The sequence below is a fragment of the Grampus griseus genome (assembly GCF_964374135.1).
Source record: "Grampus griseus genome assembly, chromosome: 12".
Lineage (NCBI taxonomy): Eukaryota > Metazoa > Chordata > Mammalia > Artiodactyla > Delphinidae > Grampus > Grampus griseus.
In genome coordinates this window covers 9074532-9092950 of record NC_139006.1, presented here as the reverse complement: position 1 = coordinate 9092950, position 18419 = coordinate 9074532, and the positions used below count along the sequence as shown (strand labels likewise).

Below are 18419 nucleotides of genomic sequence, written 5' to 3'. Positions count from 1 at the left end.
TGGTAAAGTTTCAGGATACAAAATTAATGCACAGAAATCTCTTGCATTCCTATGCACTAACGAAAAATCTGAAAGAGAACTTAAGGAAACAATCCCATTTACCACTGCAACAAAAAGAATAAAAAAATCTAGGAATAAACCTTCCTAAGGAGACAAAAAACCTGTATGCAGAAAACTATAAGACACTGATGAAAGAAATTAAAGACGATACAAACAGATGGAGAGATATACCGTGTTCTTGGATTGGAAGAATCAACATTGTGAAAATGACTATACTACCCAAAGCAATCTACAGATTCAGTGCAATCCCTATCAAGCTACCAATGGCATTTTTCACAGAACTAGAACAAAAGAATTTACAATTTGTATGGAAACACAAAAGACCCCGAGTAGCCAAATCTTGAGAAAGAAAAACGGAGCTGGAGGAATCAGGCTCCCTGACTTCAGATTATACTACAAAGCTACAGAAATCAAGACAGTATGGTACTGCCACAAAAACAGAAAAATAGATTAATGGAACAGGATAGAAAGCCTAGAGATAAACCCACGTACATATGGTCACCTTATCTTTGATAAAGGAGGCAAGAATATACAGTGGAGAAAAGACAGCCTCTTCAATAAGTGGTGCTGGGAAAACTGGACAGCTACATGTAAAAGAATGAAATTAAAACACTCCCTAACACCATACACAAAAATAAACTCAAAATGGATTAAAGACCTAAATGTAACACCAGACACTATAAAACTCTTAGAAGAAAACACAGGCAGAACACTCTATGACATAAATCACAGCAAGATCCTTTTTGACCCACCTCCTAGAGAAATGGAAATAAAACCAAAAATAAACAAACGGGACCTAATTAAACTTAAAAGCTTTTGCACAGCAAAGGAAACCATAAACAAGACAAAAAGACAACCCTCAGAATGGGAGAAAATATTTGCAAACGAAGCAACTGACAAAGGATTAATCTCCAAAATATACAAGCAGCTTATATCAAAAAACAAAGAACCCAATCCAAAAATGGGCAGAAGAACTAAATAGACATTTATCCAAAGAAGATATACAGATTGCCAACAAACACATGAAAGGATGCTCAACATCACTAATCATTAGAGAAATGCAAATCAAAACCACAATGAGCTATCACCTTACACGGGTCAGAATGGCCATCATCAAAAAATCTACAAACAATAAATGCTGGAGAGGGTGTGGAGAAAAGGGAACCCTCTTGCACTGTTGATGGGAATGTAAATTGGTACAGCCACGATGGAGAACTGTATGGAGGTTCCTTAAAAAACTAAAAATAGAACTACCATATGATCCAGCAATCCCACTACACGGCATATACCCTGAGAAAACCATAATTCAAAAGGAGACATATACCACAGTGTTCACTGCAGCGCTACTTACAATAGCCAGGACATGGAAGCAACGTAAGTGTCCACTGAGAGATGAATGGATAAAGATGTGACACATATATACAATGTAATATTACTCGGCCATAAAAAGAAATGAAACTAAGTTATTTGTAGTGAGGTGGATGGACCTAGAGTCCGTCATACAGAGTGAAGTAAGTCAGAAAGAGAAAAACAAATACCGTATGCTAACACATATATATGGAATCTAAAAAAAAAAAATGGTTCTGATGAACCTAGGGGCACGACAGGAAAAAAGACGCAGACATAGAGAATGGACTTGAGGACACGGGGAGGGGGAAGGTTAAGCTGGGACGGAGTGAGAGAGTAGCACTGACATATATACACTACCAAATGTAAAATAGGTAGTGGGAAGCAGCTGCATAGCACAGAGAGATCAGCTCCGTTCTTTGTAACCACCTAGAGGGGTGGGATGGGGAGGGTGGGAGGGAGATGCGAGAGGGAGGGGATATGGGGATATATGCATACATATAACTGATTCACTTTGTTATACAGCAGAAACTAACACAACATTGTAAAGCAATTATAGTCCAATAAAGATGTTAGAAGAAAAAAAAGTATGTGTGGAGGACTTAGAAGAATGTCTGAGCACACAGCATACACTGAACACACAGGAGGGTTTGGCTGCTGCTGTGGGTTGTTACTAGTAATAGCATTCTCACAGTCTGCAGAGTATCCGAGGAATCTGCTGGTTCATCATCAGCCCTTTCTTAACCCAGTTTTGGGTCTGACTCAACAGGAAAAAGGGTGGTGATAACAAGGACCATTTCCTGAGCACCTATTATGTGCCAGGCATAATCTCATGGAGTCCTCCAACAAGAGCCCTATTAGGGAGGGACAAATATTATCCCCATTTTACAGATGGGGGAGATGATGTCATGTGACCTGCTCAAGGTCACACAGCAGGTAAGAGGCAGAGCTGGGGTTGAGCCCAGGCCTCCCTGGCTCCTAGAGCCTGGGTGTCTAAACCAACTGGGCTTGTCTTCCTGACACCAGTTCTGCCTCCTCCTCTTCTGCTAATGGTGTCATGCCCCACTGACCTCCGGAGCCTGATACCCAGGCCTTCTATCTCCATCAGCCACGTGAAGGCCTGGCCCCCCACTTCCAAACTCTTTCAAACCAGCCCTCTCTTTGCCACTCCTCTACCTCAGGCCAGGACATCATTACTGCTACATGTCTCAAGTGCTCCAAATCCTGACTTCTGAGTCAACCCCCTCCCACCCCACATACCTCCAAAGGGGTCTTTCTAGAAAAGCCTTCTGGTCATGCTGTTTCATAATCAATAAAGACTCCTGGGCACCTTGTCTACCCACAAGACAAAGTGCAGACTTAACTCAGCATTCAAGGCCCCCCTGTCCTGCCCAAGTGTGTTTCTTAGCCTCTTCCTCTCCCCCGCCTCCCTACATATCATAGCTTCAGATATGTGGCACTTCTCACCAAACAGCCACTGGGGTACTCATTTTCAGCCTTCTGTGTGCTATGCATTGAGCTAAGCACTCCAGACATGACCATCTCATTTAATCCTCACAATCAGCCTGATCACTAGGTACCACATTATTGATGAGGAAACAGGCTCAGAAAGAGGGGAAGTGACTTGCCTAAGATCACCCAGCCAGTGGTCAAACTGGGACACAAACCCAGGTCTGCCTGATAAGGCAGCTTGTGCTCTTACCACCACACCTTGTTCTCTGTGTTCCATCCTGCCCAAGTCTTCCTAACCTGAGCCGGGACTTCACCTCCTCTTGGAAGTCTTCCCTGATTGCTTGCCTACAAAGTAATCACTTTCTCTTTGGCACACCTGGGACATGTTGCTCCAACTTTACATTTGCTTTTTTCTTAGTTTTTCTTAGTGGGTGTGGGCTCCTAATGGGTGGCTTGGCCTCCTTGTTGGACAGAGCTCACTTCTTCCCTTAGTCAGGCCAGCACAAAGAAGTACACAGAGTAGGAGCTTTATAACACCCACCAAATTGTTAAAATTCTTCCTTGCCCTTGTTTTGCTGCTCCTTGACTTGACAGACCCCTTGAAATTCATTTCTTGCTCTTTTGTCCAAAATGTACTAATCCTACTGTTTTCCAGAGTCCATCCTATTCCCCAATAGCTAATGAGGTTGTTACTTCATCCGTCAGGGAGGCCACAGTGCAGCAGACAGGGTTATGTGCTCTCTTAGCCCTGTTTGTTTCTTTTCTTTTTACCCTCTTGGGCACACACGTTAGACTATATCTCCAGCCTCCCTTGAAATTGAACATGGTCTTATAATTGAGTTCTGGTCAAGGAAATGTGGGTGGAAATGATGTGGCCACTTCCAGGTCTGTCCCTTGAGAACCTTCCCCATGTACTGACTAAGTGAAAGGGACTCTGGGATACAGTGAAGGCAGAGCCAGAAGACAGAAGATGCCTGGATCCCTGAATGGTTGCATGGAGCAGAGCTCCCTTGCCTCATTAACCAGCACTAGACTGTGATGTGAATGAGAAACTCCCACTATGTTAGATGATGTTGCTACAGGAATGAGCCACTATGACTTGTGCAGACACACTGGGTTCAAATCCCAGCTCTACTTCTCCGTTATGTGATCTTGGTGTCTCAACCTCTCTGAATTTGTTTCTCCTTAGGAGTCTCTAGAATATCCCACAACATCCCCGATGTCAGATAACCAGTCCTGAGTGTGGTACCCAGTAGGTGCTCAAGAAATGGAAACCCCCTCCCATTAGGGCAAGGCCTCTGCTTAGTACTGGGACATAGGATTTGGTTGATCTTAATCTTCACTGGTCTCCACTAATATTTGGCTTTATGTATTTTAATTAAGTGTTATTATTTTGTGCTTGTGCTGAGAATGATTTTATTAGAGGGCAGTTTATAAACCTTGTGGAGGAAATAAATAAGAGACTTTTGTCTGTCACACTGTGGGCTCCAAGGCCAGGAGGGAGGTGGATGGAGAGAATTTAGGAGGTGGCCGTTGAGGGTGGGGAAGCAATGGGGGCCAGCGTGCCATGGTAAGCCTGACTCAAAGTGATACTGTGCTTGGCAGGGTAGATGGGAGGGGTGGGTAGAGGTCTGGGCACAGGTGAGGGCCTACTGACTCTGGCCAACTCTCCCAGGCTTTCAGCCCTGCAATTCTCACTTCCATCCTCCCTCAGGGCATCTGCACAGGCTGTTCAGTTTACCTGGCATGCTATTCCTGATAATTATATATTTACTTGCTGTGCAAGAGTCTGAATTACATCTGTCTTCCCCCAGAAGGTCAGCTCTGGAAGGGAATGGACTTTGTCTTATTTGCTCCTGTGCCTAGAACAGTGCCTGGCACCCAGAAGGTGCTCTGTATATATTGGCTGAGTGAACAAATGAATAAATGAATGAATAATAAAAGATTCAATCGCTCCCACTCCCTGTACACCTAAATGCAGGAGCGAGCAGGCTTTTTCTGTAAAGGGCCAGATAATAAATATTTTTGTCTTTGCAGGTCATACAGGTTCTGTTGCAACTACTCAACTCTGTGCTCTCTGCTGTGGTGGGAAAGCAACCATGGACAATATATGAATGAATGAGCATGGCTGTGTTCCAATAAAATTTTATAAAAATAGGCTTTGGCCCGAGGGCCATAGTTTGCAGACCCCTGCCCTAAAGCCTGCCTTTTGTACCTCTGTTCTCACTTGTACTTCCGGTGGTGTGCTGGGGCTGACCTGCAGCAGCTTGCAAAAGCTGATTGCTAAATTTTCAGGAGTTTTGCAAGCTGGTTGTTAAACATGGCCATAATTAAAATTTTAAATCATATAAACCTACAATTATAATACATAAATTGTATTAAAAATGATGGTACTACAACATGGATGAATTTTGAGGACACGCTGCTGAGTGAAAGAAGTCAGTCACAAAAAGACAAATACTAGACGATTCCACTTATATGAAGTACCTGGAGTCAAATTCACAGAGACAGAAAGTAGAATTGTGGTTGCCAGGGGTGGGGAGTGGGGAGTTACTGTTTAATGGGAACAGAGTTTCAATTTGGGAAGATGAAAAAAGTTCTGGAGATGGACGGTGGTGATGGCTGCACAGCAATGTGAAGGTACTTGACGCCACTGAACTCTACAGTTAAAGATGGTTAAGGGGGTAAATGCTGTGTGTATTTTACCAAAAAAATTGAAAGAAAGAGGAAATACATATTCAATACTCATCAATTCCTAATTATTTGGTGATATATTACTACTCCCGGTGCTTTGAGGTTATGCATAGCTATTGTGTCTGTGTGGTGGAAATGCTATATAAGATGCTACTGCACATCTCTTCTCAGCTTCAGGCTGGCAGCTTGAAATTGGCCCTGGCAGCAGTATTTATACCATGGAAGTCAAGGCTCCCCAGATAGCCAGCTGCTCATCATTTACCAGCACACCACTGGTTATTTCCATGTGTCTGTCTCCTCCACTAGATGGTGAGCTTCTAGGGCAAGAGCATCTCAAACATCAGAATCACCAGCAGAAGCCTTAAACATCCTGATGACTGAGGCTCACGCCAGACCAAGAATGCCAGCCACTCTGCGGTGGGACCCGGATTTCGGTATTTTTTAAAGCCCTCAGGGCAGCCAGGGCTCTCAGGTTGAGCGTCTCAAACTTCAATGCCTACGCAAATCACAAATCACCAAATTACTGGGGGATTTTTTTTAAATTGAAGTATAGTTGACTTACCAGGGGACCTTATTAAACTGCAAATTCTGATTCAGGAGATCTGGGAGGTGGGGTGGGGGGGGCAATGAGACTGCATTTCTACCAAGATTCCAGGTGATGTGGATGCTGCTGGCCCATGGACCATTCTCTGAATAACAAAGGGGTAGAGAAAGGATGCTTCCTTTCAGTTGGGTGACCATGTGGGCTTTCCACGCCCATCCCTAGGGATAAACAAGGTGGGTGTTGCAACAACCCATTTTATAGAACAGGAGACTGAGGCTGGAGGTAAAGCGACCTGCCTAAGGTAACACATCTAGGGAGTGGTGGTAGGGCTTGGACCTGGTTTTCCGAGACCCCAAATCCACTGCCTTTGTCTTCCTTCACCAGCTGCTTGATTGGAGCCACTCTGTGTAAGGGGATTACATGGATCTGAAACAACATAGGGCCCTTCCGTCTCCTGGCTGTGTGACCCCAGGTGAGTTTCTCACCCTCTCTGGGTCTTATTCCTGGCACTCAGGAAACAGGGAGGGTATGACTGTGATACTGGATGCCTGAGGGCCTCTTGAGGGGTCCGCCTCATAGAGGATGCCATGAGCAGGAAGGTTCTTTCTCCAGCGCCTAAGCTTGGGAATGGCACTTCAGGGCCCCCCTTCTCCCTGGGCAACATCCCCAGTGGGTCAAGCAGTCCAGTCCTCTGCCTCAGAGCTAGGACAAAGGAAGATAAGACTGGGGTCTTCCCGGGTGCAACTGCATTTTGCTTCAGCAGCATTTAGCACATCCATAATTAGTTAATGCAGTGTGGGATGATTTCAAAACCATAATCATTGTGATAGTCAAGATAGTCTCTGACTCTGATCTCAGCTTTCTTTACATCAGGCATTGTTTTAAGCCTTTACACCTATTACCTCATTTGCTCCCCACTCTCACACTATGAAGTAGGGGGTGTTAGGAGTCCCATTTTACGGATGAAGAAATCAAGGCAGAGAGAGAGAAACATAATTTGCCCCAGGTCACACAATTAATAAGCAGCAGAAGAGGGACGTGCTCCTAACCACTGCACTATATTGTCCTTCAAATAATTTACGTGCATGATGCAAATAGGCATGTCTCTCACTGTGTTCTGAGCGCCCCTGGGACAGGGGCCCTGTCTGTCTTGTTCCCTGTTGTATTCCCAGGGCCCCACACAGGGTCTGCACAAGAAACAGTTTCTGAATGAGGGAATGCGTGGGCTGGTTGAATCTCTCCGATCCCACGTTCTGGCCACATGAAACTCAATCGTAACCGTGACTTTCATTGGCTCTGAGGGGTATGTTTCCAGCTGTCTCTCTCATTAAGGCTGTGAGTGCCATGAGGACAGCAACGGTATCTGGAGCTGCTCACTGCCACATCCCTGGAGCCTGGTACTCACCCTGGTATACAGCAGGTGCCAAATAAATGCTGCTGAGCGTGAAGATCTCAGTGGAATTGGAAGGGAAGCAGGAGTGTACATGTGTATTCTAGGGTTGCTGGATGGAGGGGAAGGGGCAACAACGCTAAATCATGATGCAACAATCCCATTTCTGGGAGGTTTATGTCGCATTGAGCTCTTTACCTGCGTGACTCCTCCTAGCCTCCCTGCGTGGTAGGGACTGTTACCATTCCCAGTTTACAGCCAGGGAAACCAAGGTTCACCGAGAATGCTGGCAAAGGACGGAGCTGGGATTGGAACCCAGGTCTGTGTGGATCTAGGCTCATGTCATTTCTACTCCACATCACGGGAGCCGGATGAATAATCTGTGTTCACCCTGTTACCCTCAGTGCTTAGCATGGTTCTTGGCACACAGTGGTGCTCAACCTTTTCTTGAGCACAAGTCAATAATGTTCACCACTTAGCCCCAGCACCTAGTACCATGCCTGGCACACAGCAGGTGCTCAAGAAACATATACTGAATGGATGCATGAGTGACTGCACGAATGGCCACTCGTCCCACGCTGGTGTCGTGCTGGCTGTTGCAGTAGCGTCTGCTTTGATCGCCACTACCCCCAGGCAGACACGAGTGTTGAGAGACACTCGGCTGACAGTGCCGTGAGATGGATGCGCGCCTGGCGGCCTCATCTCCCCACCGACTGGCCCCGCATGGCATTCCATAATGCAGTCCATTAAAAGGCTTGTAAATTTTCATACACGAAAGCCTACCACGGCATCAGCACAGACTAATTGCTGTTAAATGTGTGGGAATGTTACCGCCATGCTGCTGGAGCGATCACTCTTCCCAGCTCAGCCCGGCCCATTCCTCTGCAGGCAGAAAGCTTACAACACTCGCACAAGGCCAAAAGCAATTCGTGTCAAAAAGATCAATAATATAAAAATAAAGCATGAGAATTCTAGTTAAAGGGAATGTCATATAAATATGTGGTTCACGTCCATGATTCCAAGATTAAAAAAATCAATCAATATCGTTCTTTAGATGATGTTATTTCTAATGAGAAATACCCAGAACAACTGCAAATAACTGCTTAACTGGGGGGAAAAAGCATTAACAATTTATTTTATAAGGTATATGATACCAAATGAAAGAGGATTGCTGCTGGTTCTTAATTTGGTTGTAATATGGCGTGACAGGTTCAGTGATGCTTTGGTGGGTTCTTAAAATTAAATTCAGAAGGATGTTCGGGTTTTACCCCTAGCTGCGCAGGGCAAAGCCAGAGGAGCCAGACCGGGTTATGGGAGCCAAGGAGACCTGCATCACCAAAGTTATTACGTCATCAGAGGAGGCTGTGGGGAGTGTACGTGCAGGTGTGCGAGCAGGGAACAGTAAGGGTGGACAGAAGTCTTTCTAACTGCATCTTTCAAGTGACACCCTGTTTACTGAGCTCTTGCTATGTGCCAAGTCCTGGGCTGGGTATGCAGACCTGGGTTTGAATCCCAGCTCTCTGCAGGGGCTGGGCTTCCCTGGTGGATTCTGCCTGGATAGCTCAGCAAAAACATCTAAAAGGCACAGATCTGGCTGAACCATAACCACCTGCAAGTGTCCAATTCAGGCGCTTAATCTAGAATCTATATTCTCAGCTCCTTCTGTACCCCACAGGCTCCTTGAGGAGCTCTGTTCAGCCCTCGAAGCTGAGATCTGCATCTTTCACCCTCTGCTCTGCTGGTGAAGAGCTGTGTGAGCTTAGGCAAACAGCTTAACCTCTCTGAAACCCAACTTCTCACCTGTAAGAGGGGACAATACCAGTGGTGCCTCCTTGCCATGCTGCTGAGAGGTGGTGATGTGTGACAGGCATTGCTAAATGCTCGATAAATTTTGCTGGCTGGTGTCCCAGCCTGAGTTACCACCCACCACCATGTGCTGGGTGCTAAGCCTCATTTACCTCACCTGAGAATGGGTGAGAGGAGAGGCTTCCTCACTGGGCTTGTGGGAGGAATAAATGTGATGAGGCAAGTTTCAGCTCATCAGCTAGGAGTGCTGACTAATCTTCAAGGAGCACTCACTATGTGCTAGGTTTTGTTCTTGGGGCTTTTCAAGTATCAACTCATTTAACCCTCTCATCGACCTTATGAGGTGGGTACTATTATTATCTCCATTTAAAAGCCAAGGAAGCTGAGGCCCGGAGAGGTTAAGTGACTTGCCCAGGATCACACAGCTGGGAAGTGGATAGGCTAAGATGCAAGCTCACGCCAATCTGGCTCCAAGCCTATGCTTGTTCCCACTGCTTATCTTTCCTGGTGGGTCCCGCTGGTCAGTGAGGCCATTTCTCCCTGGCCTTGTAGGCTGGTCAGGACTGCACGTGTCTAATGTCTGTTGTGGCCCCAAGGGGGTCCCACTTACAAAGGTCATGACAGTGCTGGGAGTGACAGAGAAAGGGTCATCTGGAGAGTAAGAGAATTATGACATCAAAGACAGCTGGAAGAGCAAACAATGTTAAAAGGCAAAAAGAAAAATAAAAGATCCTGTAATTAAACTTTGGTTCAAAGGGAAGGGCAAGAGTCCTGTGGGCAGATGTGGAACAGGAGGGGAGCACAGGGACCAAATTAGGACACGGCATGCAGAGCTGGGCGGGGGCTCAGGGCAGGGAGGGCCGAGCCCGTCTCAGGTGATCTGAGCTGTGAGGATGCCCCCCATGCCCTTCTCAGGCAGCTCAGCTTCAGGAATGGAGACTACAAACCCCTGGGGATCTTGTCCTGGGTTAGAACCCCCTTCCCCACCCACGACTGCCTGTGAGGGAGAAGCAGGCAGTCCTCAGTGTCTGGGGCTGGGACAGATGGTGGGGGAAGCCGATGATGACTTCAGGTTCTGGGTACTCAGTAAATGTTTGTTGAGTGAATAAATGACTTCATGGACTCAACCGATGATCTGATCTATCTCCTGGTAAATGGCATCTTTTTTTTTTTTTTTTTGCAGTACGCGGGCCTCTCACTGTTGTGGCCTCTCCTGTTGCAGAGCACAGGCTCCGGACGCGCAGGCTCAGCGGCTATGGCTCACGGGCCCAGCTGCTCCGCGGCATGTGGTATCTTCCCGGACCGGGGCACGAACCCGTGTCCCCTGCGTCGGCAGGTGGACTCTCAAACACTGTGCCACCAGGGAAGCCCTAGATGGCATCTTAGTCCCGTCTCTAAGCTCCTAAAAGGTGGTCATGCCACACGAGCTCCCCTCTGATCCTAAGAGGACAGGGAGAGAACATTCTCAGGCCCGAACCAAACACACCCACCACAATGAGAACAAATAACTCGCTGGCCAATCAACAGAGAATCTCACTGAACCTCTTGCAATCCGATGAGCTGTCCCTATTTACAGATGAGGAAACAGTGGCTCAGAGACATGAAGTCACTTGCCAAAGTCATATAAGCAGTGTCAGGGTGGGACACAGACCCTGGATATCTGACCTCCACACTCTCCCGCCTCCCCTGGGGGTCAGAGGACACTTCAGCCTCCTTGGTTCCCAAACTGCTCTGTTTCAATCAGGCCCAGATGAACGTGTCTGTTCCAACCCAACGGAAAGGGTTTTCCATCATGCAGGCCATATCCCCTTCAAGGTGGAAGAAGAAGGAAGCAGGGAAAAAAAATTTCCCAGCAGTGGCCTTGCCATCTTCTGGCTGGGCCACTGCACATGCTCCTTAGAAAAGTTTCACCTCTGATTTAGCATAAGAAAACTTTTAATTTAGATGTTTTCGTCTCTCTCTCCAAGTAAAAATAAGTTTAAAATAATGACTGTAATAAATGAAGGTAATTAATTGTAGTTTGTTCCTTTACTGTCTAGTCAGCTTAATTTTACCTTTTCAACTAATAATGAGAAAATAATTTCTGTGCTTGGAGGGTTAATGATATGTAACTACGAGAACTGCTAATTGCATGTTGCAATCCATCCATCAACAACCCCATCTGTGCGACTTGATTATGTTTGCTAAATTATTGCTTTGAATTATCTTTCATAAAGCAACTTTTGTAATTAGCAGGGCTTTCGTCTTGCTCTTTTCTCTGCGCGCAAGGATATTCAAACTTTGGCCATTTCAAGCTGTCTCCATTAAGCCACCTTCTCTGGCTGTCTTTGTTTCCCTGAGCAGGGGGAATCAAGACTGTCCTTTAAGCAATCAAGGCGGAGAGGAAAAGCTTCCTTGATTCACAGCAGGGCAAATTCACTTCCTCTCCGCCCCCCTCCCACCAGCATGAAAAAGAAAGAAAGGAAGGAAGGAAGGAAGGAAGGAAGGAAGGAAGGAAGGAAGGAAGGAAAGAAAGAAAGAAAGAAAAAGGAAAAAAGACCCTTACACATACACAGTATGAAAAGATAAAAGGATGCTCGTATGCTGTATTCACCAGGGCTGGTGGAGTGAAATTAAGGAATGAACTTGAACATGTTATATTTCAACAAGAGGCCCACACTGGGGAAGAAGGAATGACAGGCACGATATTCAGCCTTGGCGTTTTATGGGTTAGTTTATATGACTCTGGAAGGTGTTTGCCTCAGGGAATATTCCTGGGAGGTGATTAATGCCCACTTGGGAATCCTCAGCTCTGAGCCTAGAGCCTGGTGGCTGGCAAGAGGGAAGCGGCATAAAGGATGAACCCTCATTAAAAAAATTAAAATGAAAATCAAATTTGGATTATAAACGGCCTATGTGTGTGCAGTTTGTTCTGGACGAAGGAGATGCTTTTTATTAACACCTTTCTTTGCCGGCGTTTCTTCCCTGAGGCGCTGGGAGGGACATGGCGGCCGCAATGGATTAGTCAATAGATCATGAAGAAAGCAGGGGTTTCGGGAATAAAACTCCAGACAAATGTAGTCTTTTTGGTACACTAAAGGGACGACGGAAAACCCTCTTAAAAAAATTAACGAAGTTCCTTGAAGATCCCCGGCTATTAAAATGGTGTGTATTCAACATGCCACATGGGTTTGGAAATGAAAATTCACCTTTGCCTATTTTGGCCCCACTAAGACTCTCTCTCTCCTCCTGCACTTACTGAGCACCAACTGTGTGCCAGACACCATGTCGACTGCCTCCACCTTGCTTAGTTCTTAGAATCCTTACTGTTAGCCTCACTTACGAGAGGAGGAAAGCTGCAGCTCCGAGAGGTGGAGGAACTTCTCCCAGGTCACACAGCTCATATAAGCAGCAGGGCTGAAATTCAAGCCAGGCCCATACGAGTCTGATTCACATGTGCTTTCCACCATGCTGCACTTGGGTCTTCCCTGGATCACTGCCGAAATCTAATGTTTAACTCTTTCTCCTATTGGAAAGATGGCATAAGTCATGCCTGCTTCCTATAGGGATAGAAAACCCCCTTCTTTTGGGTAAAAATCCTTGAACACCTAGTTAGGAAAGAGGCAGATTCCAACCCAGGCATAGTGGAGGCCAAATAAACCTGTGTTGAAGGTGACTGATAATAGGAATAATAAAATAATAAGACTTCTAATATGCAAGGTAATGTCCTAAGCACTCCATGAGTATTGACTTTGTTCGTCCTCAATCACAACCCCATGAAGTAGGTATAATTATTATCCAATTTTATAGAGTATGACACAGAGGCAGAGAGAGGTCAAGTAACTTGCCTAAGGTCAAACAGCTAGTAACTGGCAGAGGCAGGATTCAAATCCAGGTTGACTCCAGAGTCTGTGCTCTTCACTCCCTAGCAGCTCTCCATGTACCGGGAATTACATTAAACTCTTTCCTTTCATTATATTTCAGTTAATCCTCAAAAGAACATGAAAAGATCTGCAGTGCCTTTATTCCACTTTAACATATAGAGAAACTGAGGGTCTAAGTAGTTAAGAGAAGCTCTGCCACACCAACCCAAGCAAGGGAATGGCTGAGAAAGTGACGCTCTACACAAGACACTCACTGCCTGTCTTTGGGCTGGACAGAGGGATCAGCTGCCTGAGAGGGCTTGTATGCTGAGTATTTCTCAGGGGACCATGAGCTGGCGGCAGATGGGGGCCTTTTTTTAAAAATATAAAAGCCATGACGACACATTCCCAACATTATTGGTCTTCTTTCTGGTTTTTTTCTACCCCCTTCCAGCTCAGGCACCTTACAACCAAATGAATCAATACCGGATGGCCCTATAAATAAATAAGCGCATCAGTCAACTCAGTAATAAAATGAAAGGATGAAAAATATGGAAATCAGCGACATTTGTGTAAATTCAGTTATTGTTTACTTTAATATTGCCTTATGCGCTTACGCAGTTCCGAAGAGACAGATTTAAAGTAATGTGGCACTTGGCAGACGACAGACTTAAAATGCATCTCCACTGGCGAGCTCTGAGAAGGGCCTATCCTTCCAGGGTTCTGCCTGAATACAGGGGAAGACGGAGAAGAGCCCCCTGAAGACAGAACATTGGAGAAATGGCCCTCCCTTCCACTCTCCTGACTCAGTGTAATTCCATTCTTTTCCTAGCCTACCTCCTGCACCAGCCAGACAAGTGGACATTCTCAGAATCCTGGTCACAAAGTCAAGCAAAGAGGAGAAACAGAGGAGGTTCAGCTCCACCCCAGCGCTCCAGGACGGCAAGAGAAACAACTGGCTGAGGACAGCTCAGCTGCTGCCAAAGGAACTAGGGCCCGATGGGTTGGCAGGAAAGGATGTGAAAAGTGTAGATTTTATATCCTCAGAGGATGGGTGGTAGAGAGGATTTCAGAGCAGGCAGAAATCCCATCGAACAGAACCGAGAACCCATTCTTATCATGATACCATGGCTGATCAGGAGGGCATGGGGCAGTTTGCAATGGGGGTAGAGAAGTTTCTCTGCTGCTGGCATCCTCTGGCAACTCCAGGTGGGACAGGAGAGGGAACTGGGAAGTATTTTTGTGACGTGCCACAGGCCTTGGGTCTTACCTCAGCTTGGAAGCTTTTTAATACAGGAGCCACCATCTCTCTGATTTCCTGTAAAAGAGATCAGCGAAGAGTTCACCGTGGTGCCAAGTGGGATACCCCCATGGCCCCTGTTCGCAGCTCACTGCTGTCCCCCAAATCAGTATTTCCCAAGCGTGTCCCGTGGGACCTGCACTCCATGAGATTTCATAAGGGTTCCTCATATGTACACCTACAGACAGACACAAACACACACCACGGTGCCAAGCCAGATCCGACTAGGACGCATCAAGCACAACATCAAGTTTCTTCCCTGCAGGACTTTTTGGAGCCTTTTACATAATGCACAATGAGAATTCCTGGAAGAGGGAGAGAGGAAGTAGCATTTCCCAAATGGATTTGATCATGGAATGCTCTTTTATGCAAAGTACCTTGCGGGACTGGTGGTCCGTCATGGGACATTTTTTGGAGCAGGGGCTGGAAAGGCTCCACACCCAGGGCCATGTCACCAAAGCTCCTCCATGAAAACCTCTGTCCTTTAGGTTGCTCGGGAGATGTCTCCCTAGGGTGCCATTTCTGCTTCCCCACCCAGCTGCCCCTTCCAGCAAAGACTGCATTTGGCATTTTAGCAACACCACTCTGCACGGTCGCTCCTTCCTCACCAGAAGGTGGGGTTTCTGGGGGCTTGGTGGGGTCACCTGCCATGGCACCCAGCTCAGAAGAAGGGCTCTGTAAATGTTTGATCAACTCTATGCCATTGGGCTGTCTTCAGAAGGCAGCCTCCTCTTTCTGGACCCTAATTTCATGCCTTTCTCAAGTGACCTTGAGGTTCCCAGCCACAAGGGCATCCCTGGTGGACTGCCATGAGTTCTCTCCAGCGTGCAAGAGGGATTAGAACCGAGGGTACCAAGATCCCAACCATAAATGCTCCAGTTTCCTCTGAGACCCACTGGTGACTCCCCTAACCACTGGCTTCTATGGCCCACAAGAGACCCCCTTGGGAGGAGGAGCTGAGGGGAGCTGGAGAGAATGGAGAGGGAGGGGGTAGCAGACAGAAACAGGAAAGGAAGAGATGAGCTGAAGAATACATATTTCAGCTGAAGAATAAAATCCCTTAACTATGAAATAGGATTGTGGTGCTCCCGGCCCTGGAAAAAATCCTTCTTCTGGGTCCTGGCTATGCTTTCCTCACTGATTTGTGGCCCCCAGGGCTTCTCAGAGCCACTGATATACTGATGTATGCAGGGGATCTTCAGGAGGGACGTAGGGAGTGCGTGTGAACCTAGTGGATTTATTTGATCATAAGGAACCGTGAGTGCACGGGCTGAGCGCAGAAAACGAAACTTAAGAAAACCTAGATTGTGGGTTGTAAACTCAAATGCCCAGAGGCTGGAGGAAGTGGACAGGAGGGAGACAGGCTGTCCCATGGCAAATCTCAGGGGAGCACAGCATCTTGGTAACGTGAGCGGCAGCTGCTCGACTGTTTCTGGTGACTGCCACTGGGCATGGAGCATCCCCGTGGCCAGATCTACCAAACAGTCTCAAAAGATATCGGAAATCCAAGCTTCGGGGTGAAATCAGAGATGCTAAACATTGACAACTTACTGTAAAATTTGAAAGACCTTTACAGACCAAATAAAGCACATCAACAAGAAACCTCTGGTCTGGGTTCGGGAAATGTTGGTGTTGGAAGGGGCTCAAAAACCATCTCCAGTCCCCTGAATTTACAGAAAGGGACACAGAGGCCCCGAGAGGGGCTGCCTTGTTCAAGGTCCCAAAGCAAGTGAGTGGCACAGTTGGGATTTCAATGCAGGTCAACAGACTCCCCAAACAGGCTCTGTTCACAACCCCACACTCAAGTGAATTTAGGGGATTCAAATCTGAGACCCACGGCGGGGTGGGTGGGATTTTGGGCCAATGCCAGCCATTTCTAGAAGCCCACTGCCCTGTCTGCTTAACTCCTGGGGGAAACTGAGCAAAGGCATCAGCAGGAGGTGAGCTGGGCACCAGCCAGATGATGTTCTTAAATAAAGTCTTGGCATGACTCTCCCCCATCAGGAGAGGCTAGTTCCAAAAATGAGAATTTTCAGAGGCGCGACTATAATAGGAATGGAAACTTATTCCTTCTAATTACATAATTGCATAATTATGCAGTATTAAAATTATGTAAGCCGAACTCAGAGGCTTAAAACCTGGCCTGGATTTCCCTCATCACCTGGGGGCTCCCACATCGCCTGGGGGAAGGAGGACAAAATGGTGGGCTGTGAAGATCTGTGGCCGTTTCATCTCCGCTTCCCAGAGATGGGAGAGTCAGAGGCAAAGCTTTTGGTTCTCTCCTTCTGGGCAGAAAAACTGGTTTAAAGACCAAGCTGTTCTCTGTTCTAAAAGGGAAGGGAAGGATGCTCAGAATCTCCCTACGCTTTCTTAGCTCCCAGTCAAACCCAGGATGTAACTTGGCCTTTCTAAAGCCATAACATGGGAGACACGCTCAGACCTGAGATTCCCGCCCCTTCTACAAGTGCACTCTCTCTCAGCTCCCAAACCTGATTCCTCCCAGACTTGCTCCATGGACAAGTTCTAACTAGATCCTACTTCCCACTCTTGCCTTGAAGAACCAAAGATATTTATGACTGGTGTGAGGAGGACTTCACAGCTAAGAGACTGACCCCTCTGCACTTATGTGGCCTGATTCCTGGGTGGGCTTGCTTCTTCTCCATCCTTCCATGGTCTCCATCAGTAAGATGGCAACAGGACTCCTAGGTGATTCCAACAGGCAGAGTGGAATCAACATGTCTAGGTCTGATACCTCTAGAATGGCAGACCCTGTCTGGCCCTCCTCCAAGATCCAGGCCACCTGAGCAGCCTGGGACAGAGAGCTCAACCCTCTGCTGAGCACAGAGAAGCACAGCAGGCTTTGGGAATGGGCGGGGTATCTGTTTCCTGTCATGGCTCTGATGTGTCACATCCCTGCCAACATTATATGGAGTCAGAAGGTTTTCTTTTTCCTATTTGTGTTTACTTCCATCACTAAAAAAAAAAAATTTGAGAAGCAACAGGGGGCCTGACAGAGGAGGAAAAAGAATTCACACATTCACCTTTGTGAAGAAAGAAACGTGTCCATTCTCGTCTCTTCCCCTGGGGGACTCTTACATTGCAGGGGCTGGCCATTACCTGGACCACCCTCATGGCAGCTGGGAAGGACAACGCTGGTGGCTGGAGTTGCAAAGGAGGAGGTGAACGGGGAGAATGTGGCACGTTTATGGGCAGGTGGGGGAGACAGTTTCAGACATGGAGATCAAGGGAAGGACCAGAGAGGGTGAGACAGGCTACAGCCATCATTTCCCGGACGCCAATGGGAAAGCAAAATAAAATCAGGAACTCTAGACAAATTGTCTTTGCCATCAAGGCCAAGCATTTGACTTAGACATTAATGTGAGGGAAAAATGGATGTGGTATAGAGCCCTCAAAAACAATGACTTCCATGGAGAAGCGTCCTGCTTTTATTCTAGACAGCACCAGTGAGCACCGCTATACTGAGAAACACAGAAAGGTTGAGGGTTATAATTTTTCTTCGTGGCTAATTAGCTTCTTTTCTTGTTAGTCACTTATGTCTATAGTTTTCAAAATACAGTTTGAACAGAGAAAAATCTGCATTCCTACTGAGTTAATTCTATAATAGCAACTATACTGTACCTCAGGTACATTTTTCTTAAATTCCCGGCGGAGTTCAATTAAATGTTTATGAGAATGTTCACTCTCCTCCTGCCGTGCAGACAGCTCGGAAGCGACGGAATTAAGCTCCTTCTGGAACAATAAAAAAAAAAAAAAAAAAGAAAAAAAAAGGAGAGAGAGAGGGAGAGAGAAAAGAAAAAGATTTTTTTCCTCCTTTTCCTTTTTAATCATCGTACAAAACAGCATTCCAAACAAGTTTCCTTAACTTACAAAAAAGCTGAGAAAAGACAGGATATTGACTCCTGGCACAAATGAATAATTTACGAAACTGGGGATGCAACCGAAAAAAATCCAGGACAGCTTTTT

At 46.5% G+C, this 18419-nt stretch overlaps 1 protein-coding gene across 1 annotated transcript in view; it reads right to left on the bottom strand.

Moving 5' to 3' along the window:
• Nucleotides 1-18419, bottom strand: part of CUX2 (cut like homeobox 2) — a gene marked incomplete at its 3' end in the record, with an annotated part of 260276 nt that overhangs the window by 87462 nt on the left and 154395 nt on the right. Inside the window, exons 2-3 of the mRNA XM_082667961.1 lie at nucleotides 18075-18185; nucleotides 14406-14453 (exon numbers count right to left, since the gene is read on the bottom strand). Of these exons, the coding sequence (XP_082524087.1) occupies nucleotides 14406-14453; nucleotides 18075-18185 (159 nt within the window). The remainder of the gene's footprint in view (nucleotides 1-14405; nucleotides 14454-18074; nucleotides 18186-18419) is intronic.